This window comes from Spinacia oleracea, chromosome 3 (assembly GCF_020520425.1).
Source record: "Spinacia oleracea cultivar Varoflay chromosome 3, BTI_SOV_V1, whole genome shotgun sequence".
Taxonomy (NCBI): Eukaryota; Viridiplantae; Streptophyta; class Magnoliopsida; order Caryophyllales; family Amaranthaceae; genus Spinacia; species Spinacia oleracea.
Genome location: NC_079489.1, coordinates 14,156,221 through 14,182,560, shown reverse-complemented (window position 1 = coordinate 14,182,560; position 26,340 = coordinate 14,156,221). Strand labels below are relative to the sequence as shown.

At 36.2% G+C, this 26,340-nt stretch overlaps 3 protein-coding genes across 3 annotated transcripts; 2 read left to right on the top strand and 1 right to left on the bottom strand.

Annotated features, from left to right (window-relative positions):
* The first annotated feature begins 5,365 nt into the window (after positions 1–5,365).
* LOC110801463 (DNA replication complex GINS protein SLD5) lies at positions 5,366–16,988 on the top strand. The gene is made up of 6 exons (XM_022006828.2): positions 5,366–5,647; positions 6,798–6,920; positions 7,278–7,357; positions 7,441–7,550; positions 16,274–16,349; positions 16,452–16,988. Exons 1-6 carry the CDS (start codon positions 5,483–5,485, stop codon positions 16,549–16,551), a joined length of 654 nt encoding a protein of 217 aa, XP_021862520.1. The 5' UTR covers positions 5,366–5,482; the 3' UTR covers positions 16,552–16,988.
* A 1,258-nt stretch (positions 16,989–18,246) lies between these two features.
* On the bottom strand, positions 18,247–19,027 carry LOC110801461 (calcium-binding protein CP1). Its single transcript, XM_022006826.2, has one exon. The coding sequence runs from the start codon at positions 18,892–18,894 to the stop codon at positions 18,394–18,396; it is 501 nt and encodes a 166-aa protein (XP_021862518.1). The 5' UTR covers positions 18,895–19,027; the 3' UTR covers positions 18,247–18,393.
* Positions 19,028–19,679: 652 nt separating this feature from the next.
* On the top strand, positions 19,680–20,630 carry LOC110806059 (uncharacterized). Its single transcript, XM_022011697.2, has one exon. It carries the CDS (start codon positions 19,680–19,682, stop codon positions 20,628–20,630), a length of 951 nt encoding a protein of 316 aa, XP_021867389.2.
* The last annotated feature ends 5,710 nt before the right edge of the window (positions 20,631–26,340 follow it).

The following is a 26,340-nucleotide window of genomic DNA, read 5'->3' as shown; positions in this document are numbered from 1 at the left end:
TCGATGTTTAATGGCAAAATCTGGAGGGCAGTTATGGCGGGGGCTAACATGCGGGATTGCGGTGCTTTACTCAATGGAGAGAAAGAAGGTGGTGAAGACAGAGCAGCAATGGAGAATTAGAGCAGCAATGGAGAATCCAAAAAAATTTGGGTAATTGATTTTTGATTTGTTAAGAGATTAATTAATTTAATTAAGGGTTAATTAATATAATTAAGGGTTAATTAATGTAATTAAGGGTTAATGTTAGAATAAGTAGAGAAAACGGTTTATTAAGGGAAAAAAGGTAAACATAAGCTAACGGGGACTTAACGTCCGTTAGCCTTGTGGGCATTTTGTGTATTTATACTAAACCTCAGGGGTATTTGGTGCATTTTGGAAAGTTTAGGGGTATTTGGTGCATTAATGCAAACCTCAGGGGCATTTCATGAAAAATCCGATAATAATTTGTAGTGAAACCCTGAGGACATGGTTTAGTATTCTCATTTTTTCAACAAAAGAGAACAAACCAATAGCAAAAATCTCATTTATAAAAACCTTCAACCTAGAATACACAATACCTAAGAATCTTTTCATATTCAATCACTAGTCTTATATGCACGCGATGCGTGCGAGATTATACAAAAACTAAAAATCGTAAGAGTACATCTATAACCCAAAAGTAAAACAGAAACATTTGTCACACATGATGGATTACTCAATATCAAACCTCATAAGATATTGTCTAGCTCCTATTCATGCTTATACTGTATAGATATTGTCTGGATTACACATTATGGATTACTCAACAGAAACCTCATATTACTCAATTTCATTCTTATACTGGTTGGCTCCTGCCCAGCCCAAGTGCAATGCATCAATTGCAATAACTCTTGACACATGTCTTCCCATTGGATATATTTCCTTATTGTCCACGTGATCCCCATCGAATTGAAATTTAGCATCATACCTACAATTAGTTAAAAGATTCAAGATGAGAATATTGCATATATAATTGTAGGATCATCTAATAAAGGGACACAAATTCTGTAATTGTAGAATTTTAACAAAAACTCTGGTTTTCACCAGTTTTACAGAATGGTTCTCAGTATTGCAGTGTATTTGGCTTACTGTTTACAGAATGGTTCTCAGTAAAAATTGTAAGCAATACTGCTGCTTTGCTGGTGCTTAGCTACTGTGGCTTGTCCAACAGTTGTTGTGTGGAGTGATGCTGTTAGTGTGCAACATGTTCATTTTTTTGGGTGTTAGTGTGCAGCATGTTCAGACTAATTGCACAACCAAAATTTACCATCAATCAAAGTTTTCCCATAAAAATAATAGAATTAGGGAAAAATAAAACAAAATTGAGAATACCTTTGAAGATCTTCATATTTTTCGGCAATGTGTCATGAATGGATCAAACACAACAGGGATGCAACCAGCAATGAGAGAATCAAACATGGACTTTCTCGTTGGACTATGCCTTGGAGGCTGAAGGCTGATGCCATGAAAAGTTTCTCAAAAAGTGCTGATTCAACACATGATTCTCCTATACAGTTTAAGAAGTTGCAGACTTTATTAGGAGCAGAAGTGCATTGTGCAATGAGGATCGATCTTATGCTCTCCCAACGCTTGTGTGGGGTCCCAGCAAAGCTGATGAAGTACTTCCGATTCATCTTCCCGATGTTAGACTGTCATGCTATGATCTCCTCATCTGAGCTGGGATTGAAGTAGGTTGGGTATGGGAGTCCTACCTCGTTAATTGACCATGGTTGTCGTTCAATTATAAGCTTCATCGGGTTCTGGAGTTAGCAAGTATTTCCACAAATAGATAATTACAAAAAAAAAAATCACATACCATCCTGGGTAAGCAAAAGATAATCAGAAGCACTCAAAGTGATTACATTTTCGATCAATAACTTGAAATTTCCTCAACTAAACTAATTAAATTAAAATTCCAATTAAATAAAACGACATGAAGAAAACAGAAAAAGATAAGGGGACTTACATGGGGATTAATGGCTTCTCAAACACTGATAGTGGTGTCTCCGGACTCCAGCTAAAAAATCTAATGAGAATTTCCTGAAATTCAGAAACACCCATTAATAAGCAAAATGATATTCGATCCAGATAATAATGCTGCGAATTTCAAATTCTTAAACAAAATCCCCCAAAAAATAAAATTTATCACTACAATTTTAAAACCCTAACTGCCAAATAAGGCAAAAACACTATACAAATAAAAGGACACATTTTTAGTCAAGCGAAAACTTATTAGGGCCATTCATAAATCTCTAGAAATAACGGATCTGTACAGAAATATTAGGGCCATTTACAAATCTCTAGAAATAAAGCAGCAAAAGCCACCATTTTCAGGACATTTAACTACAAATGGTATTATAAAAAAAGAAAATAGGGAAATTAAAGCTTACCCAGGTGAGAAATTTTGTCGAGAATTGATAGAAACCCACAACGTTTTATGAAGAAGAGGGTTGAAATTCAATTTGGAAGATAAATAAAATAAAATGGGGAGAGAGAATAAATACGAACTTCAATTTACAAAAAGGGGAGACCAACAATTAAAACAACTTTGCATTCTCAATTAGTAGATGTTCAGCTGTTACCCATCACTTAATATATAAATAGATGATACCTTTACATTAGGATTTTGAGATTTGAGATAGCGTCCAACACCAGACACAATGCCTCCACTTTCGATTCCCATGACAAAGATGTCCACTTTCCCTTGAGTGTCCTCCCATGACAAATATGTCCAATAATCTGAAACAAATGAACAAATCTGAAAAAACTGAACTGAACAAACGAAAAACTTAACGTAGTTGACCAGATTAAATGAACTAATCAGAACAACTGAACTAATGAAAACAAAAGAATCTAATTGATATGTTTATTTTAATGTAATTCTGCTTCTTTCTATAGAAAAAAAAACTTGCACAATTCTATGTTGTTTAGACACTTTTGTCTTTAATAATTGTTCACTGATTGTTCATTCTTGCTATAGAAAATTCAGTGATTGTTCATTCTTGCTATAGAAAATTCAGTGATTGTTCATTCTTGTCTAAAGCTGCCATAGCCAATAAAGACCAAAACAATCAACAGCTACCCACAATCATTAAGGTAATGAACAAAAACTTAATCTCAGAAATTCAAAAAACAAACAAATTTTGAGGCATTTCTCAGTGTTGTCATTTGATCAAACACGTTACAACACTCGTCAACATTAGGGAGAGTCAATGAAGGAGAACCAAACAACAGAACTGAGAGTCAATGAAGGAGAAAAACTGGCTTACAACAGCATTGAAAGAGTGGATTTGTCAACATTAGGGAGACCAACAATGCCAGCTCTCAAGTACTGATCTTCCCCTACTACCGTGATTCGTGAATGGGTGGTTTGCGACTAAGAAGAAGAGCTCTTGGTTTTAAGGCCGCGTTGATCACTCGTAGTAATCATCAATTCATTAAAGTTTCTTATTTACTAAGTTTAAATTAATGGTAACAATTTGAATAAGAAGATAATTTAAATAAATATTAAATAAAAACAAACAACCAAAATCCAAAACAGGAAGAAAATATTGAATGACACGAAGATCCGATTTTAGAGATAACCTAATTGATTGACCATGGATTGTAAACAAAGATCTAAGGTAATGCTAAACTACCCACCCTAAATTAATCATTTCTAGACTAAACACTATAAAATCACATCAACAATATCCAATCAAAACAAATTTATCCAAAAATCATAAATTCGCCTCTTTAAAAACTTCACCCAAAAAAAAAGTCCAAATTCACATAACACCAAATTGACATAAGTAAAGCAAAATTGAAACCGTAATTAAACGAAAATAAGAAATTGTGAAACTCAACTGGTTAGATGATGATGAGGGTTTTGATTTTCGAAGAGATTCAACGTGAAAAGGGCCGAGTGATTCCGCCTCCTTCTCCATCTCCACCAATTGATGATTAAAAAACCTCAACACAAAGATCAAACGAATAAGAACATGAGTTTTAATCCGAATTTATCGAACCTCTGTGATGTTTCTTGAAAAATGAATAGAACTGGAAAAGCGGCCAGTGAGAACTCAATAACACAAATCAAATACCGATCTATCTGCAACAATCGACGAAGATGACGAACCCATCTCAAAATCTGACCCAAAGTCGCATTCAAATTTCCCCAAAATTAACGAATTGAATTGGGGATGAACAAAGATTAGGTCTCGAATCTTTTAATTAGATCTCGATTATTTTTTAATTTTATGGATTTTTCGAGAAGAAGATGAAAATTGAAGGAGAGGATGTGAGGGAGGAGAGAAAAGACGGGAGGGAAGAGAGAGAAGAAAACCGGAGGAAGGAGAGCAGGAAGCCAGGAACTCAGGAAGGGTTGAATATGTGGGGGTTTTTTCGTCAATTCAAAGGTGGACACCAAAAGTTAATTTACTAAACTAACCTCAGCTCTTGGCTTATATAATAGAGATTAATTTCCCCACCATCCCTTACTTGATTCATCCACATTTCCCTATTCACCCACCCAACCCCACTTTTATGATTTTTTATTACTTTATTGAAAATATATTCTCCCTCTCCTTCATTTTTTTTATTACTTTCCTTCATTTTTTTTATTACTTTCTCTTACATCCAATCATTACTCTCAGACCCGGTCATTCCAAAATTTTATTTTCTTAATTTTTACCCAAATCTCAAATAAGAAGAACTTAAAAGAATAAGGAGTAGTTAATATACTTCCTCCGTTCCTAAATAGTTGCACCATTTTGACTTTTGATACTATTCACTTGTCTTGCTCTGACCTTAATTTTCTACTAATAAATAAAATTAAAAATTATTATACAAAGTATTCTAAGGTTTATCTTAATATATATTTTAAATATATCAACTTTTTATAATTTTTAATAAAACACAATTATAAGTGTTGATGGTCAAACTTATGCGTTGGCAAACGTGAAAATCAAAACGGTGCAACTATTTAGGAACGGAGGAAGTAATACTTTTGCATGAGCCTCCTAACACTGTGTGCCCATGCAAAGAATGACATTAGAAAAGAAATCGACGAAATATTCAGAAGGCACTTTATAATTGGGGTGTGGTAGAAGGAAGTCTTTGTCATAAGTGACTTGTGTCCATATTGGACACATGTGAGTACAAATACAGAATTTGGAGTACCAATACAGAATATGTTAGTACCAATACAAATTATGTGAATACCAATAATAACACATATGACTTATATTGGTGGTATTTCTAAGCAATTTTACATTTTAGTACTGACATATTATAGGTTGGTACTCAAGATGATTGTATTTTGATCACCTACACTTGAGGTTTAGAAACCCTCGTGTGGTAGAGGGTATAGTGTATAGCTTGTTTGGCGTTTCAGCTCCGGTTATCGCCTATTGGAAGCATATTAATTTGGATTTTGCCGCCAACTCTCTCTCTCTCTTTCCTGAGCGTGAGCTCACAGTGAGAAATGGCGAACGAATCAGGGTTTTCCATGGAAGAATTCGAGTCGTTAATGGCGACATCAGATGTTGAGCTCCTCAAGAGAGCTTGGCGCAACGAAAAATCTGCTCCAGAAATTCTTCAATTCCAGGCTTCTTTGGTTCAGAGATCTCGCGAACAAATTCAACTTATGGTATACATTCTCTCTCAATCAAAAACCCTATTTTTTTTGTATTATCACACTTTTAAAATTCAATTGACAGTTAGTTCCAATTTTCCTCTTTTTATTAGACTACAAGAGTTGGCTGAAACCTACAATTAGGAAATTTTGCTGATTTTTAATTGGGAAAAGTCCGCTAACTGCTCCAATTTTGTATTAAGTTGGTTTCTTGGATTAGAAGTGAAAGAGAGGCAGTTACAATTGCTTTTTAAATTTAATTTCTCACCCTTTTGCTGCTTACATGTTGAAATCGTCGATTAACCTGAATGGCAGCTCTATGCTTTCGTTATTGTGAAATCTTAAACAGTTTGATCGTATTTAAGCATTGAGGATGTCTTAAACAACGGGGGGAAGTGATAAGTACATTGGTTCGTTCTTGTTAGGTTTTTTCTCTACGACTTTTCTAGGGTACAGTAGAACCTGGGAGCTCTTAATTATTGCTATCTTTCTAAGGTTAAGCTTCTGGTCGAATTCTAATGCTATTGTAGAGATGAAGAGATCCAACTTTGTCAAACTAGGAAGTGATGAGTTTGCAGTTTAATTGTTTGTGAGGTGGGATTTGTTTGGATATTGAAGGTTATGATTTATCCTATGGCCTGAAGCGAACAAGTTTCTTAGAATTGAAATATTCTAGGCTTGATTGAAAAGGCCTAGCTTATGGTTTTAAATGGATTAAATGATTTTTGGAATCAGTCCGTGTGACTGAGCCACCCGTGTCTGATTCTTTACTTGTTTTTGCTTCATTTTTGCTTCAAGGCTTTCATTTTAGTGCTGCTACCTATGCACTATGATCTCTACCGTGACATATGCAGTGACTGCATACTCTGACCTCGTAGTATATTAGCAAGCCTCCCGTGGAAGAAAGAAAAAGAAAGAAAAGAATTGTCGTTTGGCTACAACTGGTGCTGTATTTCTTTATCTAAATGTCCACATACAATTTGCTGAATGGTGGGCTATTGGTCAATGCATCAAACTCACAGCTTAAAAATGTTAGAAAATGTTGCATTAACGCTATATTTGTTCTTTAAATTATCTGGTCCTTTAAAGTCTATAGCTTGTTGGGTGCCATTTCTCTGATTATCACAGTCATTTGGGAGTTGGCTAATTTTGGTCATATGTTCAGGAGGGAACCATCGAGGAGATTACAAGAAATGGTTTTGATCCTCTGATTGTGTCTGTATATCAAATGGATATGGATCGGGCTCAATATATGTTGAGATCATATCTTCGGACCCGTCTTCAAAAGGTTGTCTTGGTTTAACCCTTTAAACTTTTTAGTCTAACTATGCCTTTAAACCATTCAAACCAGCTTAAATTTTATGTTTCGTCAATGTGCTTTGCATTTGCTTAACTTGAAGTGGTGATTTTTCATTTAGAATTATGTATGTGTAATATTGTAAAGTTTGTATTATGAACTCAACAATCTGAGAAAGGACCCGTCAAAAAAAAATCAATGAGAAAGGATATTGCCTTTTTCGAATGCTTAAAAGTTGTACATAAGTTATGAACAAACTTCATTTCCATCTTCCTCTGCTATTTGACTAGTCTGTGAACTATAGTTTCTTTTTTCTGATGTCCCTTAATAACTGACAGCCTTTTGCAGATAGAGAAGGATATGATTCACATCTCTAAAACAGACCTTTGGAATCGACTTTCAAAAGAGGAACAAAGTTTTTCGAAAAGGCAAGTGTTGTAACCTACCTTTTTCATTTAGTTTGCTGGATTTTTTTCAGTTTTTTTTTTTAAGTTTCATTTTATGGCTGCAGGTGCTATGAAAATATGAAGAGTTATCTTGATGAGTCTGTTCTGTCAAAATTGCCTAGTGGTTATCAGTCTGATCTAAAGCAATCCAATGCTAGTGAAGAAGATGACATGGGTAACTCCTTATACTCATTATATGGTTATTTCCAAGCGTTCATGCTGGTCTTCACATGTTCCGTATGTGGAGTGTTTTCATTTTTCTTTTGATGATAGCTGACCTTAGGATGTCATTTTGCTTTTACTTATTGGTTAGAACTTAAAGAGATCATCTATTGATACGTACGTAGCCCATTAATTTTCAAACGCACCCCCCCCCCCCCTCCCTCCAGAGGCAGAAAAGATAAAAAGAAAAGAAGAGAGAAGAAATAAAAAGGAACTTATGTGTTCTCTCTTCACAAGTCAAAAACACCTTTACACAGACAATGAATTTCACGATAAAGAGATTTTTTTTTCCAGTTGAACGTAACTCTTGTAAAATTTTTTCCAACTCTTACTTGTGTGATATACTGATATATATAGTATGAAGGGATGTCTAAAAGCTTTTCTTTTAAGGGTTAAGGGGTTGAATGAATAAATGGATCCACCTGAAGGTTTTGGACCCTCCAACAAATATTACACTACCTGGTATCTGTGTACTCCGGATTGTGTACCCCGGATGATATCTTGTGAGCAATTTTTTGTGGGTTAAATAGCTGGTTAGCACCAGCTGCTGTTCTATGAAATGACGAAAACGTTTATTATATGGGTCATTTTTCTTCGAGGGAGTCTCCGTGACATGTGTAAAGAAAAATTACGTGATCCTAGGACTTTATTTTAAAAAAGGTTACCTAGGTGCATGATTTCAGAGGTACTCACTACTGAGCCAGGGGGAGAGACACGCATGACACATCTTAGTGTAGCTAAACAACTTATTTGACCAGAATCCATTCTTCTCTTCTTCCTCTTTGCCTTTAACTGATTGATTAAAATAGAATAACCCATGACCTGCCAATGTAATAGCAATTATGTTTTCTTAGGTCTAGAAAATATGCTGTAATTTATATGCTTTATCGGCAAAATGTAGCACCTTGAGTTGTCAATTTGTCATGCATCTGCATCTGCTGCATTCCTCACACCTCTCTTTTTTGAGGGCTTATTGAGTGGTTAATCAAAGTTAAGGTTAGTATAACAAAGGGAATTTTTGGGATGAACTGGATAATTTTTTACCGAGCTGAAATATCAGTTCAAACACACCTGAGCAAACCTCTGGTTCAAGTTTTAAATAATTTAAAGGACCAAGACTCTTAAGAAACATCGGAACTTTTGATAACCAGAATCAATCCTGGTCCTCTTAACTTCCTGTTTTCCTTTTTATTATTTTTAGTTATTACAGTTTATTTAAAACTAGTTGTCCTTGGCTTAACATTTAAAGGTTTCAATATTATAGCACTTACGCTATGTTGGTATGTTTTTTGTTTTTTTGAAACTTAAAGACTCTTTTTAAACAAAGGTTTTACAAATTCCAGCTGAAATGTCCTTTGTTTATGAGTTCATGGATACTGACATACAAGAGGGAAAGTTTTGAAATAGGGGGATTTTGCAAATGGTTCTTATATAGCTCTCATTTACAGTGGGGTTCTTAAGGGAGCGTAACTAAAGAACCTTCTGAATTGGAAGTCCTTTCCCCATGGAGTGGAAATGCTCAAGAGGTTAAACTATGAGGTTGAGTTCGCACGAGAAAGCATCCTATAAACAAGTGAAGTGAATTAGAGCTTCGGTGCCTAAATTCCTAGTGCTGAAAGTTATAAATCATGCCTAAGAGTGATTTTTTTTTTTCTATATTTGACTTCCAACTTCCAAGAGGTGTTAAGATCGTCTATTACGGATTTTCTCGAGGGGAATTTGAGTGGAGTCATAAGGATTTTGTTGCAAACCTTATATTAGAGGACTGGAAACAAAGCTTTGTTGGAGAGTAAGGGGATTACTCTCTGATGGTATCATTTTAGGAACATAGAATGGTCTTAGTCTAAAATTGGAGAAACCTTATGGTGGAATTTGAGGACCTAGTAAAAAATTTATTTCATATGAGTCATAAACTCATAACCTGTGTATAGCTGGTGCATTGAGTCTTATTTGCAAGGGCTCAAAATTGTTTGTAATGACTCTTACAGTTTGACAACAAGAGTGGGCCTCAAAACCATGTAAGAGAAGATTTTGTGGCGGTAAACCTGTTGTCAATGCCGATTTTGTTACATTACCTTCGGTTCATGCCTTCATGGACATTGATGCATCCAAGATTCCAAGCCCTTTGGATAAAGAAATTGGTTTTATGAGAGAATTAAACCTATTTCTGTAACCAACAAGACTCACTCTCATGCTTCGTGGAGACTAAGAGACTTCCTAATCCCAAGTATTTCTTTCAGGGTTGACAATGGTGGGCTTACTTTGGCCTTGAGAACATCATTCCCGTGGGTGGGAGAAGGCACCCGGGAGCCCCTGAACCAAAGTCTGTAACTCTTGCCCGTTGTGACCCAACAGTCGTTTTGATTTTCAATAGGCAACTTTTAGGTTTATTTTGGAACATAGTTTGTTGGATCACTATTTTTTGGCAAGTAACCTTATTTTGGAACATAATTTAATAAATGACTTTTTTGGTTCAGTTAAACTTTTTTAATCTAGTTAGTTGGTTCACTAGTCAAAGTTATGTGGAAAATAAATGATATGAAGTATGATTTAGTTTAGTAAGCTTAATCAACTTTTCTCCTATTGAACACTCTCAAAGCCCCTCATTGGTGTCCAAATTTGAAAAAAGCACGTGATTGCAGGATGTATAACGATGTGATAGGAACAGTGGTCCAGTAGTGAAGTTGAAACCCAAATGATGCATCTGGGAATAAATATTCTTCCCTATGGCTTTAATTTGGAAGCTCTAATATTCTGCAAACTTGGAGTGAGCTTCTTTTGATGGCCTAGTGTGTCCAACCTATAGCTCAACTCTTTGCAGGGAAACTTTCTTAATTATACTTCTAGAAGACCAATACAGTGCATGCCAGTTATAGACTTGAGTTTGGGAGACTCGCTTATTTGAACCTTAGGCATTCCATCCAACTCTGTGAACCTTTCAAGGCAACTTTCTAGATTTAGCATTAGCATGAATTTTGGCCTTTTATTTGAGGTTTCTTGGGGACTCAAATGGAGATTCTCTACTCTTTGAATGGTCTATTATAGTGGAACAAATTAAAATGTCTCATCAAATAACCTGCACTCTATATGATACTTATCGCGTCCTCTTTGTTATTTCAAGGGTAAAGTTGATGTAGGATACCAACTGTAATATATTTCTCAAAGTTGACTGAACTTGTAGTGTCTTCAACCTTGATATAGATACCTTACCCGTTGAGCAATCAGGTGACAACTTTTTTATGGTGTTCGCATAAATCACACAGTGAATCATAGTCTAGAGTTTGGCCAAGCTTCTTAGAAACAAATTCTACTTCTTAAAAGCAGTTTTTCAGAAATTGTTTCCCGAGAAACTATGGGTGTTTGACCAAACAAATATATAAATACTTCTAAGAACTTCTAAAATACTTTTTGGCCCATTTGTTATTCTACATTTTTTCCCCTAATATAATACTACCTCCGATTCACAAGAGATGCACTGTTTTGATTTTTATGCTTGTTAACACCCGTATTTGACCATTACTTTTTTCAATTATCTATTAATAAAAAATTATTAAAAAAAATTAGTTTGGAAATATGCATTAAAAACTATTCTAACAACATTTTATATATTAATATTTTCTTTAAATATATTAGTATAAAAGAAGTCAAAATTAATAAATGAATAGTATAACAAGTCATAATAGTGCATCCATTGTGAGACGGAGGAATGAGATAGATGAAATATGGACTTATGGAGTGTTTAATTTTCACCGTTGCCTCTTATCATTACCTGTAATGAATGAATGACCCTTTTGGGCTTAAATGTTGATTTATATGACAATTTGATATTGGAATAATGAGAAGAAATAATTGAAGAAATTAAAACACACACAAAGATTTAAGGTGGTTCACTCTTCAATGAGCTACATCCACCATGGGGGAGGGTTTGGAGCTTGTATTACTTTTCAATGGAGAAAGGATTACAAAGAGGAATTCTCGAAGGTGAAGAAGAGATCATTCTATGTATGCTTAGATATAGGGTTTCAACCTCACTTGTGTTTCTCTCTCTTGATTCTGAAATTCTCATTACATTTGATATTTATAGTGTTAGACATCAAATCAATCCAAGGGACAAGAAAAGGCCACGTCGATTGAACCTTGCGGAGAAGAAAACAGTTCACCTGCAGGGTTCGGTCGAACCTTTAAAGGGTTCGGCCGAACTAAGGTCAGGTTCGGACGAACTTACCCAAAGTTCGGCAGAACCTCCAAAATCTCAAAGCTACTGACTCTAGGTTCCGTCGAACCATCTAAGAGTTCGGCTGAACTTCCGGCAGGTTCGGCCGAACTTCCTCTGCTTCATGACAGCTTATCGTAAAATAGTCATAACTCCCTCATTTCTCATCCAAAATGAGCTTATGACCAGGCGTTGGAAAGCTATTGAGCCAAGCTTTCACCTCCAACTTGAATTAACTCAATCTAATGAGTAGATCATGAGATATGTCCATTTGAAGTCAATTCTTCCACTATAACACCCTAACATCCTTCAAGGAAGATTCGAGGCACACATAACATTACCAACCTGCGAAATTCTAAGATCTAACCCCTACCATACATGTAACTTCACAACTTCAAAAGAAATTATAAAAATCTTCATTCCCTAACTTCATTGTTGGAACTTGTAAGCACTCAAATCAGAGTTTCTGATATCAATCCAATTGAATTGGATACCAAAAAGTCCAAAAACAAAACTTCCTCCGTTCTTATTTACATGACACAATTTCCTTTAAATTCCTTTTTAGTTGACATATTTCTATTATGAGAAAGTTTTATATGGTGTATTATCATCTTTGCCCTCACTTTTAAAGAGGGGAAAGTGATGGTTGGTTGTTGTTGTTAAGGGGCACTTTGTCTTTGAACTTTTTCTTTTACCTCTCCTTAATATGTGTTTCTAAATCAATTGTGTCATGTAAATAAAAACAAAGGAAGTATAAATAAAAAATTGGAAAATTAAGAGGACAAATCACCACCAACAATTGATCGGACCACTGCCATATCCCGTCCATGGTGCAGTTCACTGGAGAACCAAAGAGGGGGAGGTGACCGCTGCATCGTGGTTATGCCAATGGAGATAGTTCAGATTTTAAATTTTAACACGGATGATGAGTTTTAAAACGTGAGAGAAAGAATGATGAGATTTTGGGAAAGAGGTAAGGGAATGTAGTTGGGTCGTTATTGTACTCCGTAGATTTGTAGACTTTGCGCTGAGGAGAGTGAAAGAGTGATGAGATTTGAGAAAGTGGGAAGGGAAGGTGACGATGGGAGTAGAAATGGTTTTGTTAGGTGGGATACATGAGTTATTCTTTCTTTTAATATGGGTGATATGGTCCAGTGGTCTACTGTAATTTTCATTGAATGGAAGCAAGTGCTCCCCGAGAAACTATGATTGAAGCTTGTGTTTGGAGCTTCTATTTCTGGGGCCTGCTGAAGCTGTTTTGTGCTTCTCGGGAGTCAATTTCTACTACTTCCAAAACCTATGTTTAGCCAAGTTTCTATTTCTCACCTTGAGAAGCTGTTCTAGGAGCTTGTCCAAACAGCCACTAGAATTCAAGGATTCCTAATCATTAGTGAATTTTAAGCTAGGCATGATATTTCTGAAGAAAAGAGACTGATAAGGTGTCAGTAATGGCTTTTGTTTGGTTTTTTGGTGTGTGTAGAGATCCCAAGTCTAGCTCTTCTTAAACATGGAGATTTTCTCCAGCAATTTACATTTGAAGCTCAGGTGGCAATGGCTAAAGTTCATATAAACCAAGGGATGAAGGCAGGGCTTAAGTCTAATACTCTGATTTGAGCTTGGAGTCTGAAGGCTAGGACTCCTGCGAGTCCTGCCTTATTTGTGATTCAGGGGGATATTCTCAATGTTCTTAGAGCTTGATAGCTGTATGGACACACCCAATTACCTAAGCTAAAAAATATGAGCAAAAGCTTTGGAATTACCAGAATTAGAGATTTTAGAGGGCCATCAAGTCAAAGGATGTAATTTAGATCACACAGGGGATGTTAGGATTTCTTGTAAGAAATTATCTTTTGAGGGTACAAGCCTTCAAAGGCGTGGAGGTCGACCAGGTCGTTACCTTAAGAGTTATTTCTTAAAATGCTTGCTTGTATAGAAAAGTTAACCTGTGGCTTGTTTTCCAGTAACCTGAGAGATCCAACATTCCAACTAGCATCTCCAGCCAAAGACTATCTGGTGAGTTATGGATGATACAAAGAAAAGTTATAGAAAGTTAACACCAAGGTTTCCAGAGGATCACTGGATTTATAAGATACAACTGTTGTCATGTATGTAACAGGTCAACCATAAGACAGACTCTATGCACTCAAAAACACAACCCCTCCCCTCTGCTTGGGCTAGGAAAAGAAAAAGATAAATATTGAGAAAGAGAGAAAAACGATTTCCCATGGAGTCTTGCTACTTCTTTTTTTTGACAGCCACCATACAGTAAACATACAATATAAAATGAAATAAACTGCCTAGCCAGTATGGCAAGGCTAAGGGCTGGAGTCTGGAAACTGGAAAGTGGAGACACTCTTTCTCTCATGATTTTCCGAACAGTTATCCTTTGCACTTTTGCAGCTAACCTGCCATGTTCCATGTTAATCTATCAAGTTATTTTCCTCCATTTGACACTTTCTAGAACTTGAACCCATAACAGGCTGTCTGTAAGTATTGGTACCAAACTCTTCGCTTCAGCCTGAAAAGTTGAACTGGCAAGGTTGTAAAATGCTCTGCTGCTTCAGTGATTCTTTCTTTTTCCTGGCTTTTTCCACGTTCCATGTATTAAATTATTATTGACATTTCCTCCATTTTCTAACTCCATATTCAAATCTCCATCTTCTTGGTCTCCTTGCTAGAAATTGAATCCATGAATTTTCTGATTACTTCTTTATAACTTTCTACACTCCAGTGTTTCTACCTGCCCTTGTTCACGGCTCTTCAATGTCCGAAGCCAGATTCACCAAAGCTCCATCGGAAATGCCTAATTCCTTTGAAGCTAGATTTCCCACGGAGTGGCTGTTGACTGTTCTCGTTTTTGCTGTCAAAATGTCGTTCAACCCCCCCCCCCCGACCTCAGTGAAAATGAGGAACCCCACCACCTTCGTTTAGATATTAGTTCCTGGCTGTTCCGCTTAAGTTTTACCGCATTGCCAAACCCTTTTAACCACCTCACACTCCCTAAATGGATTATCTTTGGTTTCAACTCCATCATTACACTATCCACATTCCGGATTTACTTGTATATTTAAGTTAACAAGATTACCCTTAACAACCAGGGATACATCAGTTTCCGAAGAAAGATCTTCCATTTCAGAATATTGGATCCTCCAAAATCTTTTCCTGCGGAAGAAGGTAAATAGCTATAGCTAAATTTAATAGGTTCACAATGGCAAGCTTGGGCTTCTTTGTAAATCCTACGCCAGCAAGACACGTACTGAGTGTCTGTTGTAGCTGCACAACATTTTAGTTTATTTTTAATAAAAAAAAGAAAGAAAAAAATGTGATACTTCGTACATAACTTAATACTTCATAGTCATCTTCGAAAGTTTAAATAGATAGGATTTAGTGATTTACTATAAAACGAAGCTTATGTTCTGATAAAAATCATACATCACTTTTGTCCTTGCTAAAGCCCTATAGGCTATAGCCAATATACTTCACTGAATAGAGTGTTGATAGAAGGGGCAATTTTCGAGTGCAGCCGTGTGTGAATATTGAATAAGTAATGGAACACTGGAATAGCAAACTTGCTTGGTTTGCAGTGAAGGGAATGCCTAGCAGTTATGCATATCAAGGATTTTCCTGGTAGCTCTTGTACTATGTTTTCAGAGTGCGGAGGAGAAATCAACAAAAAAAAAATAGTATGAGGAGATGACTGGAATGTTTTTGCTAGCTGGGATAATGGAATTTTGAAATAGTAATTGAGCACAAGTGATAAACAATGGCCCTTTAGAGCCTAGAAGGATTTGAAATTTTGAATCATGGAGCAGAACTAATTTCCTGCTTTGGCTCCAAGTTGTCTAGGCAAGATGATAAATAGAATGGCCACGGGATGTCAGAACTGAATTGGATAGGTAACTCTGATATTTGCAAATCAAGATTTCTGGAGAAGAAGAGACGCCAAGCTACGGAGAAATGTACTGAACTAGTAGTTCTGCTTAATCTGAGAAGATAAGGATGTGTTTTGGATTTGTGGGTTGTGCATCAGTTAATCGAGGGCAGATTTTGCTTTGCATGAAGTGTAAGGAATTGGCAGTCACAGGGAAAAAAAAAAAAAAACTATGTTGCTTTGAAACTGATGTTCGTTTCAATGACAGAAGGTCATTCATGCTTTTGTTCCCAAGTATGATAATCTGCACTTTCATAAATCAGGCAATAGTTGAAGATTGTTTTCCTTTCCTCATTTCAACCGAGGAAAGCTAGTAACAAAACATGAGAAGGTGCAGATATTCTTCATTTCCTTAGTTTATTTTACAAGTTCAGAACATTTGATACAAGTGATGGCAAATGAGGCATAAAATGAGAATAATACATCTTAGGGAGGAAGAAAAGTAACTGTTCTTACAGTATCTGTGTTTTTTTCCTTTTTTTTCTTGCTATAGACTTGCTGAAACTCTGTTTATAACCTTTCCTTTCACCAGTCCCAGAATCAAATTTGGAGACGTTTGTGTTTTGCAAGAGTGAGAGTTCTATTGGAGCCATCCCACTTGATGACAGGCAAGGATCTTATTTATTACTCCTAACAGACTTCACATAAAAATCTCAGAATCTTAATCTCTTCAGTTTGCATGACAAGTCTGAACTTTGTTACTCTTACAGTGCGGATGAAATTGTGGACCTGGTTGCTGGTGATTTATATGTACTTCGTTACAAGTCAATTAAGCCCTTTGTGGAAAATGGGAAGATCGATCTTGTTTGAGGGCTCTTTCTTTCTAAACATTTACGACCTGATCTCAGCCTCTCCCCCTCAGCGACTCTGAGAGGGCGTACTGCAAGGAGGTTAGATAATAGGGAAGATGGTGGTGTAGCCTATATGAGCATCCTTGTCCAGTTCACGCTGCTGATGGTGATTGTGCTTCTTGCTAACTTGAATATTCCCGCGTTATGGTTGAAATCGGGGAGAAATACCTTAAGTAAGGGATCAGTACTCTGGGATATGTTTGTTTTCATGAGCATGATTTCCTTGTCTTGGGTAATTTTTAGTTCATTGGATATCAAATAGTGTTATTCTTTTTAGAGGGGGGTGGGGGTGATTTGTTTGTGTGGTTCTAGATCCTTATTTTTTCTATTACCAGAAAACATTCTTTTTAAAAATTGGCACATACTACTGAGTAGTAGTTATTTGGGTTTATCGTATTTTCTGCCCTGAAAAATGGCAATAACTAATTCTGCTCAAAGGCAGACAGGTATTGAGACCCATCAATGTCCCTGATTCAAGTTTATAAACAGACCTGTGCCTTCCTATCTCTTTCAGAGCATTAAATTGTCAAACTTGGTAATAAACAGGCTCGGTAATCGGTATTAATGCAATGAGTCTACTACTCTTGTGGTCAAGGAGAAATTGGCCCTGCTCCACTTTCTTAAAAGCAAGGTGACCCCTGTTATTGAATTGTATTTGTTAGGGTTGGTGAAGGTGTAGAGGTTTAGAAGAATTTGGAGATTCTGAGACTCTTTAATATCGAATCGTGCTACTCCGTACTTATTACTTAATACTTACAATTCTAGTATGAACGATCTCATACCATAAGACATTGTAGTGATTATAAATAAAATTCACTCGCTAATCTCCATATTTATTACAAAAATCACCCTTTGTCTTGTTAAGTTTTACTTGTTTCATCTATTATAATCGTATTAATGTATTATAGATGGTAAAATGAAATGGGAAGTACACATTGGTTGACCAGCTTAGGACTCGCGAGGATACAATTCATGCAATTAGATTCGGTTACGGAAAGAATATTATAATCGATTGTGTTTTGGTCGACAAAAATGAATTGGACCTGTTCCACTCATTTGAATTATGCCACAGTCCACAATTTTTGCCAACAGTGGTTGTTGCCTTGTTGGAGTCACTTTCACCTCGTGTTATGATACAATTGTTATCTCATGTTTGCCTCTCTTTCAAAAGTGTACGTGTATTCATTATTTAACTTTTGACATCGAAAGTATACGTATATTCATTATTTGCGTAAATATGGTACGGAGTAAAAGAGTTAGTTCATGACTAATTGTAGGAAATGCACGGAACAAATACATTGCTCATAGGTTAGTTCAATTCTTGTCAAGTTGTCATGACTGTTAGGTGGAAATGTATGGTTTTTTTTCGATGTATAATTGCATTTAATTAATCACCCGGCAATGTAATTACTATATAAATAATCAATTGGCCAATTACCCGACTTTTTTCTGGGAGGCAATTGGCCAACGAGCCAATTATATTCTTTTAACTCTCTACATAAACTCAGGGACAAAGTGTCCATCAATCGCCAATTCCCCATACTTAAACGAACAAAATTTTGAGAAACTGAAAACGCTTTAAATGCATATTTTCTATCTCATTTTCCAACTAATTTCCATCACACAATCATAATTTGGAGATGGTCAAAGAAAATTGTAGGCATCAATCAAACATGGTTTAGTTTCATAAAATAAACATGTTATATCCTCACATTTGTTTGTGAAATTATTACTACTCCGTACAAAATTTCACATACCTCCAAATACATTCTTAAAAAATTATGAATGACTAATCACAGCTTCATAGAGATCCAAAAATATTGACAAATCCATCAAAAGAAACACCGTCTTTCTCATCACCACCGCCACAACCCAACTTAATCATAGCCTTAATCTCATCATTAGCAATCTCAATCCCAGCTAATCTTAGATAATCACTCAAATCATTAACCCCTAATCTTCCATCACCATCTTTATCCATCACCTTAAACACCTCTTCCATCACCGCGCCGTTACCGTAGCTTTTCTCCTTCATCCCTTTCACTCTTCTCTCCTTCAACACCTTCTCAAACTCGTCGTATTGTACGTACCCGTCTTTATTCGCGTCGGCTACGGATATCATTGCCTTTATCATTTCGTCGTCGTCGCCGCTGCCGGAAAATGATGTGTAGAATAAACGGAGATCTTCGCCGGAGATTTTCCCGTCGTGGTCGAAGTCTATGACTTCGAATGCTCGCCGGAATTCTGACGTGGGTTCGTCTGTAATGCTCGACGGACGTAGGGAAGTACCGGTGGGACACATTTTTTTCCTACGAAGAAATTTTTGTTTGATATAAGTGGGATCTTAATAAATGGAGCAGATTGTTTTTCCAGAGAGGATATTGAGACAAGTGTAAGGGAGTTTGGAGGTATTTATAGAAAACTTCAGTCTCTCGCTCCCTATAGACTTAGGTTAAACGTAGTCCATGGGATTCTCACACGTTTATACACTTATATACACTTTTTTTTGTTTTTTTGTTTTTTACAAATTCATTCATTGAAAAAAAAAAATCATACGACATCTATATAAAGATTCAAATCTAACAAATACATAACAATTGAATCAAATAAAAACTTCCTTTCACCATAGCTAAGATTGTTGAATGAGGTAGTAATGAAGCCCAAATAGAAGGCCCAATCGAACAAAGAACAAAGTAGCAGCCAGCAATAGCCAACAAAATCAGCCTAGGATCATGTGATCTTTTGTCATCTAGTGTAGTTGTCTTTTCTAGGAATTAGTGTAAGCTTTCTATTGGTTGCCTAGTTTACCTAATTTTGGGTGACTCCATATATAAAGGAGCACTTGTATTAAGCAACACACAATTTCAGAAAACCAAATGAATGAAAGAAAATACGGCTGGTTGCTCCATTCCTCTTGCTGATTGAATACAAAAGTCTTCATGGTATCAGAGCAGGTTCGAATAAATCAGCTCTATTTCTTATTTATCTCATTGTTTTCAGCATGATATGTGGAGCAACTAGTATAAAGCTTCAATTTTTTATATAAAGCATTGATTTTTAGAACTGTTAAGAACTTCTGTTTGCACAATGGTTACAAAAATAGAACCAACTAGTCCTCTATATCTGCATCCATCAGATGGTAGTAATGCTATTGCTGTAGAAAAATTAGTAGGATCAGCTAACTTTAGATCTTGGCAAAGAACCATGGAGATTAGTCTAGCATCTAAAAGAAAGTTAGGCTTTGTGACTGGGTTAGTAAAAAGAGATCCTACAGATGAAGTAAAGCAGGAAGCTTGGGATACGTGCAATAGTATGGTGATATCTTGGATAATGGGAAATGTTTCTGAGTCAATAAAGAAGTCTATCATGTTTGTCAATAGCTGTGAGCAAATATGGAAACAACTGCAACAGAGATACACTGTGACAAATGGATCCAGAAAATATAAGTTGAACAAGGAAATATACGAAACAAAACAAAAAGGGAAGCTTATTTCTGATTATTATACTGATCTCAAAGTAATGTGGGAAGAGCTGGAGAATTTGAACTCTCTTCCACCAATTACAAGCCTCACAACAGAGATCAATGCCTTTGTACAAGCTCTTCAACAACAACAAGAGGAGCAGAAATTGTTCCAATTTCTGAATGGTGTAGATGAAGTGTTTGGACCTCAAAGAAGTAACATACTGATGATGAGTACCTTGCCTACAGTTGAGATAGCATGCAGCATTTTGCAACAAGAAGAGTCACAAAGAGAAGTCCTAAATCCTGTAGCAATGAGAGAAGAAACTGATGTAACTGCACTGTTTAGCAAAAGCACAGAGATAAATTGCACAGCTTGTGGTAAAGCAGGACATGTCAAGGAGAAGTGTTGGACAGTAGTAGGCTATCCTAGCTGGCATCCAAAGGGTCAAGGAGATCAAAAAGGAAAGGCAAAAGCATTTAGTCCATACAACACAAGAGGTGGAAGATGGACAAGAGGTGCAGGAAGAAATGGAAGAGGAGGAAGAATGGCTGCACAGGCACAAGGGGGGGAGTGAATCCAGTTCTCAATCTGTGAATTCACCTTTCTCAGTTCAGCAACTTGAAGCTCTCATGAAGATGCTTCCATCTCCTTCACAGAAGAATGACAATGGGGGATCAGCCACAGATGAAGAGTTGGATACAAGCTATGCTTGCATGGTGAGTTGCCATTATGCAGATACAACAAGAAATGAATGGATAATAGATTCAGGAGCATCAGATCATATGACTGGAAGTCATGAAAACTTAACTGAAGCTGTGAGAATGGGAAATGAGGCACAAATCAACTTACCTACTGGACAGACATCCACAATATCACACAGTGGGGTAGTATGTTTGAGAAACAATATGAAACTCAAGAATGTATTGTATGTGCCAGAGTTTAAGCACAATCTGCTCTCAGTTCAGAAATTGGCTCAAGATGATGGATGCAAAGTAGATTTTTACTCTGCTTATTGTGTGATTCAAGATGTGAGCAGTCAGACAGTAAAAGGAATTGGGAAAGCTGTGAATGGTCTCTATTATTTGGTGAATGAACCTATGGAAACTGTTGTGAGTGAACTGAAAAAGAAAGTAAAGGAAGAAAAGAAAGAAAAAAGGAGTGCAAACACAGCAGAAATCATGAAGATTCCCTCACTAGTGAGTGAAGCTCCTGTGTTGAAAGAAACAACTGTGTGGCACCAAAGACTGGGGCATGCTCCAATTGAAAAAATTCAGAGAATCAACAATTTGAAAGGGTTCAACAAACTTCAAACTGACATTTGTTTGACCTGTCCTCTTGCTAAGTTCACTAAGCTTCCTTACACTGTGAGCAAGAATAGGGCAAGGGAAGTGTTTGATCTTGTTCACATTGATATTTGGGGACCCTACAAGGTCAGTACAAAGGGTAATCACAGATACTTTCTTACTGTTGTGGATGATCACTCAAGAACCACTTGGGTTCATCTACTCAAGTTTAAATCAGATGCATTTGAAGCAATTGAAATGTTCTCAAATATGTGCAAGAACCAATTCAGCAAGCAGATAAAGGTGTTAAGATCAGACAATGCCTTGGAATTTGATGATGAGAAATGCAGACCTTTCTTCTCCAAACTTGGGATCATACATCAGACATCTTGTGTGAATAGGGCTCAGCAAAATGGAAGAGTGGAAAGAAAACACAGAAACATACTGGAAATGGCTAGATCATTGAGGTTTCAAGCTGGTTTGCCACTGCAATTTTGGGGTGAATGTGTTCTTACAGCAGTATACATCACCAACAGATTGCCTATACCCCTTTTGAATCACAAGTCACCTTTTGAGGTATTATTCAAAACTAAACCTGAGTATTCTCATATGAAAGTGTTTGGTTGTTTAGCAATGGCAAGTAATCCAAGTAGAATAACTGATAAATTTAGTGAAAGAGGTGTACCATGTGTCTTTCTTGGATATCCTCATACACAAAAAGGTTACAAACTTCTGAATTTGCTAACCAGTGTGCAGTTTGTGAGCAGAGATGTCAGATTCTATGAAAACATAATACCTTACAAATGTTTCAAGCCTGATTCTGCACCTTGTCATAAAAAACCTAGTGAACAAACCCCTCACACTGTCTTTGACAACTGTGAAGACACTGATAGCACAGGTGAAGTAAATGACAGAAGAGAAGAAACTCACCAAGTTGAACCTATAGTAGAACCTCAACCTCAAACTATATCACAACCTGATATTAGAAAATCCTCCAGAACCCACAAAACTCCCTCTTGGCACAAAGACTACCATACATCAAACAATGTGTTTGTTTTCCAGCCACACAAAATTCAACAAGCCACCTATACCAATCTCACTTCTAAATTCTTCTGTTTTTTAGCCAAAATCACAGCCAACCCTGACCCAGTTCACTTCAAACAAGCCACAAAAAATCCCAATTGGGTGACAGCCATGAATGAAGAGCTTGATGCTCTTGAGGAGAATCAAACCTGGAAAATCACTGATCTTCCACCTGGAAAGACAGCCATAGGGTCTAAATGGGTGTATAGAACTAAGTATGATAAGGATGGAAATCTTGACAAATATAAGTCTAGACTTGTTGCTCTTGGAAACAGACAGACTTATGGGATTGATTATGAGCAAACTTTTGCACCAGTGGCAAAAATGACTACTGTCAGGTCTTTACTTGCTGTGGCATCTATTGAAAACTGTTATGTGCAACAAATGGATGTTAAAAATGCCTTTTTGCATGGTGATTTACAGGAAAGTGTGTATATGAAGATGCCACCTGGCTATGTTGGAACAGGAAGCAGAATTAAAGTAAGAAAAGAGGGGGAGATCATCACTGAAACACAAAAATCAAAGAAAGTTTGTAAACTTCTCAAGTCTCTCTATGGACTCAAACAAGCACCTAGGCAATGGTTTGCCAAACTTAGCTCTGCTCTGAAAACATATGGTTTCACTCAGTCCAGGTCTGACTACTCCTTGTTCACCAAAGAAACTGAATCAGACTTGACAGTCATTCTTGTGTATGTGGATGATCTAATTGTTGCTGGCACCAATCTCAATGAAATCAATGCAGCAAAAGCATTTCTTTCAAGTCAGTTTCATATGAAAGACATGGGAGAGCTGAGATATTTTCTGGGAATAGAAGTTGACAGAACAGATGATGGAATCTTTCTGTCACAAAAGAAGTACACACTTGATCTGTTGGAAGAATATGGGTTGTCTCAATGCAAAGCTCTAAAATTGCCAATGGACAGCCATCAAAAACTTGCTGCTGATATTGGTGAATCTCTTCCTCACCCTGAAGTGTATCAACAATTGGTTGGGAAACTCATCTATCTCACCATTACTAGACCTGATATTGCTTATACTGTGCATGTTTTAAGCAAATTCATGCATGCTCCAACATCTATTCACCTTCAAGCAGCCAAAAGGGTTCTTAGATATCTATCAGGTGCACCTGGTCAAGGGATTTTGCTTGCTAGCAAGTCCAGTGCTCATCTAACAGCATTCTGTGACAGTGACTGGGCAGGATGTCAAAATACAAGAAGGTCCACTTCAGGTTTCTGCATTCTAGTGGGTGAATCTCCTATATCCTGGAAATCAAAAAGACAAAGTGTTGTGTCTAGAAGCAATGCTGAAGCTGAATATAGGGCAATGGCTCTAACTGTGTGTGAAGTAATGTGGCTGCAACAACTTCTACAAGATCTTGGCATTAAGAACATGGGGAATACACCAATCATGTGTGACAATCAAGTAGCTCTTGCCATTGCAGCTAACCTAGTGCATCATGAAAGAACAAAGCATGTTGATATTGATTGCCACTTCATCAGAGAAAAGACTGTAGAGGGCACTATCAATCCATGCTATGTCACTTCCTCTGAACAAGTTGCAGATGTGTTTACTAAGGTGTTGCCTACCACACAGCACAATCATCTTCTGTCCAAGCTTGGAGTTCGATCCACCTCACTCTTAGCTTGAGGGGGAGTGTTGAATGAGGTAGTAATGAAGCCCAAATAGAAGGCCCAATCGAACAAAGAACAAAGTAGCAGCCAGCAATAGCCAACAAAACCAGCCTAGGATCATGTGATCTTTTGTCATCTAGTGTAGTTGTCTTTTCTAGGAATTAGTGTAAGCTTTCTATTGGTTGCCTAGTTTACCTAATTTTGGGTGACTCCATATATAAAGGAGCACTTGTATTAAGCAACACACAATTTCAGAAAACCAAATGAATGAAAGAAAATACGGCTGGTTGCTCCATTCCTCTTGCTGATTGAATACAAAAGTCTTCAAAGATCGTAGTACATCAATGAATACTAGCCTTCATTGACGAATGGGTCTATAGATTTGTGATATATACACTTTTTAAATAGATCCTACACTCGAGAATGCTCTTTAATCATAAAATACTAAAAAAACATAGTGGTAAAATTAATACATGAAATATGAAACTGGAATTATTATTAAATTAAATTTTTAAAATTTTATGCTCTTTTATCATGAATCGAATGTCATTTTAGTAGCACTTCATACGCTTGAGTGTAGAGGCAAATTTAATTATATATCGTGTTTTAAACAAATTCATGATTTTCACCAAAATTTCAAAACTTAATATAGTTTCAAAATAAAAATACGTGTATTTTTAATGCATAGGCTTATGGGCCTTGTGGTTATTTAATATACCAAGAGTTAAAATCAACCTATACAACCATCGTTAACCTTAAAAATATACAACTCTTAGGACTGTAAAATATAAATCAGCTTTTAATACATTTAACTAGTGTGTGGCCCGGGCGTTGCTCCGGGTTTTACTTTTAGTCAGGTTTACATTTTTGAAAAATGTGCCCCAATTTTAAAAGATTGTATTTTACATTTATATGTGAAAATACGACAGACATTGTAGCTAGTTGAGATGGTAGGAAATGAAACTTTTAATCCATGAGGTTTGATGTTCGATCCTTACTATACGCGACACATATACATTTTCACAAACGCCTTTTAATATATTAGTATAGATTTATTGATATTAATTTAGAAATGTACTACGTATATCAAAATTATAAATCGATTGACAAATATCAGCATGAGTAGAAACAAAATGCCAATTTGTTGACTTAAAGGTTTAAATTGCTTGGGTAAAGGTTTTTCCTGAATTTGAAATTTTTATGAGAAAACGTATGGCATGATGTCATGTGACGAGTTTCGAAGGTGTGACTACACTAGTGAGTCCAAGTATTACGGTTACGGGAAGACAAAAACATAAATTGGTGTAGCCTTGATTTGAAACGACGTGTTGAATTGTTGTTTTTGCTACTCCGTAGATTTTTGGTGGGGTTGTTTGGCTGATTCCAAGGATTGTGGTTCATATTAAATTAAAGTGTATATAAAATGCCAGTATGGCAACGAATCATTCGCTTGTGAACGGCACCAAAAGTTGTGGAGCTTGATTTTTCTAATCCAATAATAATTAATTAATTCCCACTTTCTTTTTTATTTATTTTTGCCCCTTAAGTTGTTAATTGTGGTTAGATACTTCCTTACTACTTCTATATTATGAAGCATGGAATTGTCCACGGTATTTTGTGTTGACATTCTTGAAAATTAATAAACGTTTCTAATTCTTTTGTTGTTAGGGAAAAGTTGTAGTTAATAAAACGTTTCTAAAGTGCTACTCCGTAGTTCGTATTACTTATAAAATAAGAACAAAACACATCTAAAATACACCCGTCATAAACATTTTGATTAAAAACGTCCGAAACTTCTTGATTCGAAATATGCAAATCAATTGATTTTTCGTAATAAAACCAACGTAATACACAGGAAATTTTTTAGAAAATACGGAGTACCTTTTATACAATCAATTTTGTGAGAAATTACATTTTGAAAATTTTTTTAAAAAAAATATGGCAAATTAAGACCTTAGAGCATCTTCGGGGTAAGCTAATTTAACAATTAGCTTGTCATGCCACATAATATATCAAGCTACTTCCCTTTTTAGCTAGTTGGTACTCCAATGGTTAGCTACTACGCCTACTAGCTTGATATTAATGTAGTCATATTTATCAATCAATATTTTAAACATAATTTTATTTAATATTATTTCATTGGCCAATTTGTTTCAAGCAAATTAGCTTGTTTAAGCTAATTTGCTTGACCAAGCTAATTTATCATTTCAACTCCAATGGTCAAGCTAGTAGCTTGAAATTTCTAAAAGTTACAAGCTAGTTCCTAACTACAACCATTGAAGATGCT

What these genes read in the sequence shown, in the direction of transcription:
- LOC110801463 (XM_022006828.2), top strand. Translation starts at nt 5,483, where the DNA reads ATGGCGAACGAATCAGGGTTTTCCATGGAAGAATTCGAGTCGTTAATG. An exon ending in GCGAACAAATTCAACTTATG is followed by an intron (nt 5,648 to 6,797) that starts GTATACATTCTC and finishes TCATATGTTCAG; the next exon opens with GAGGGAACCATCGAGGAGAT. An exon ending in TAGTGAAGAAGATGACATGG is followed by an intron (nt 7,551 to 16,273) that starts GTAACTCCTTAT and finishes TCCTTTCACCAG; the next exon opens with TCCCAGAATCAAATTTGGAG.
- LOC110801461 (XM_022006826.2), bottom strand. Translation starts at nt 18,894, where the DNA reads ATGTGTCCCACCGGTACTTCCCTACGTCCGTCGAGCATTACAGACGAA.
- LOC110806059 (XM_022011697.2), top strand. Translation starts at nt 19,680, where the DNA reads ATGGTTACAAAAATAGAACCAACTAGTCCTCTATATCTGCATCCATCA.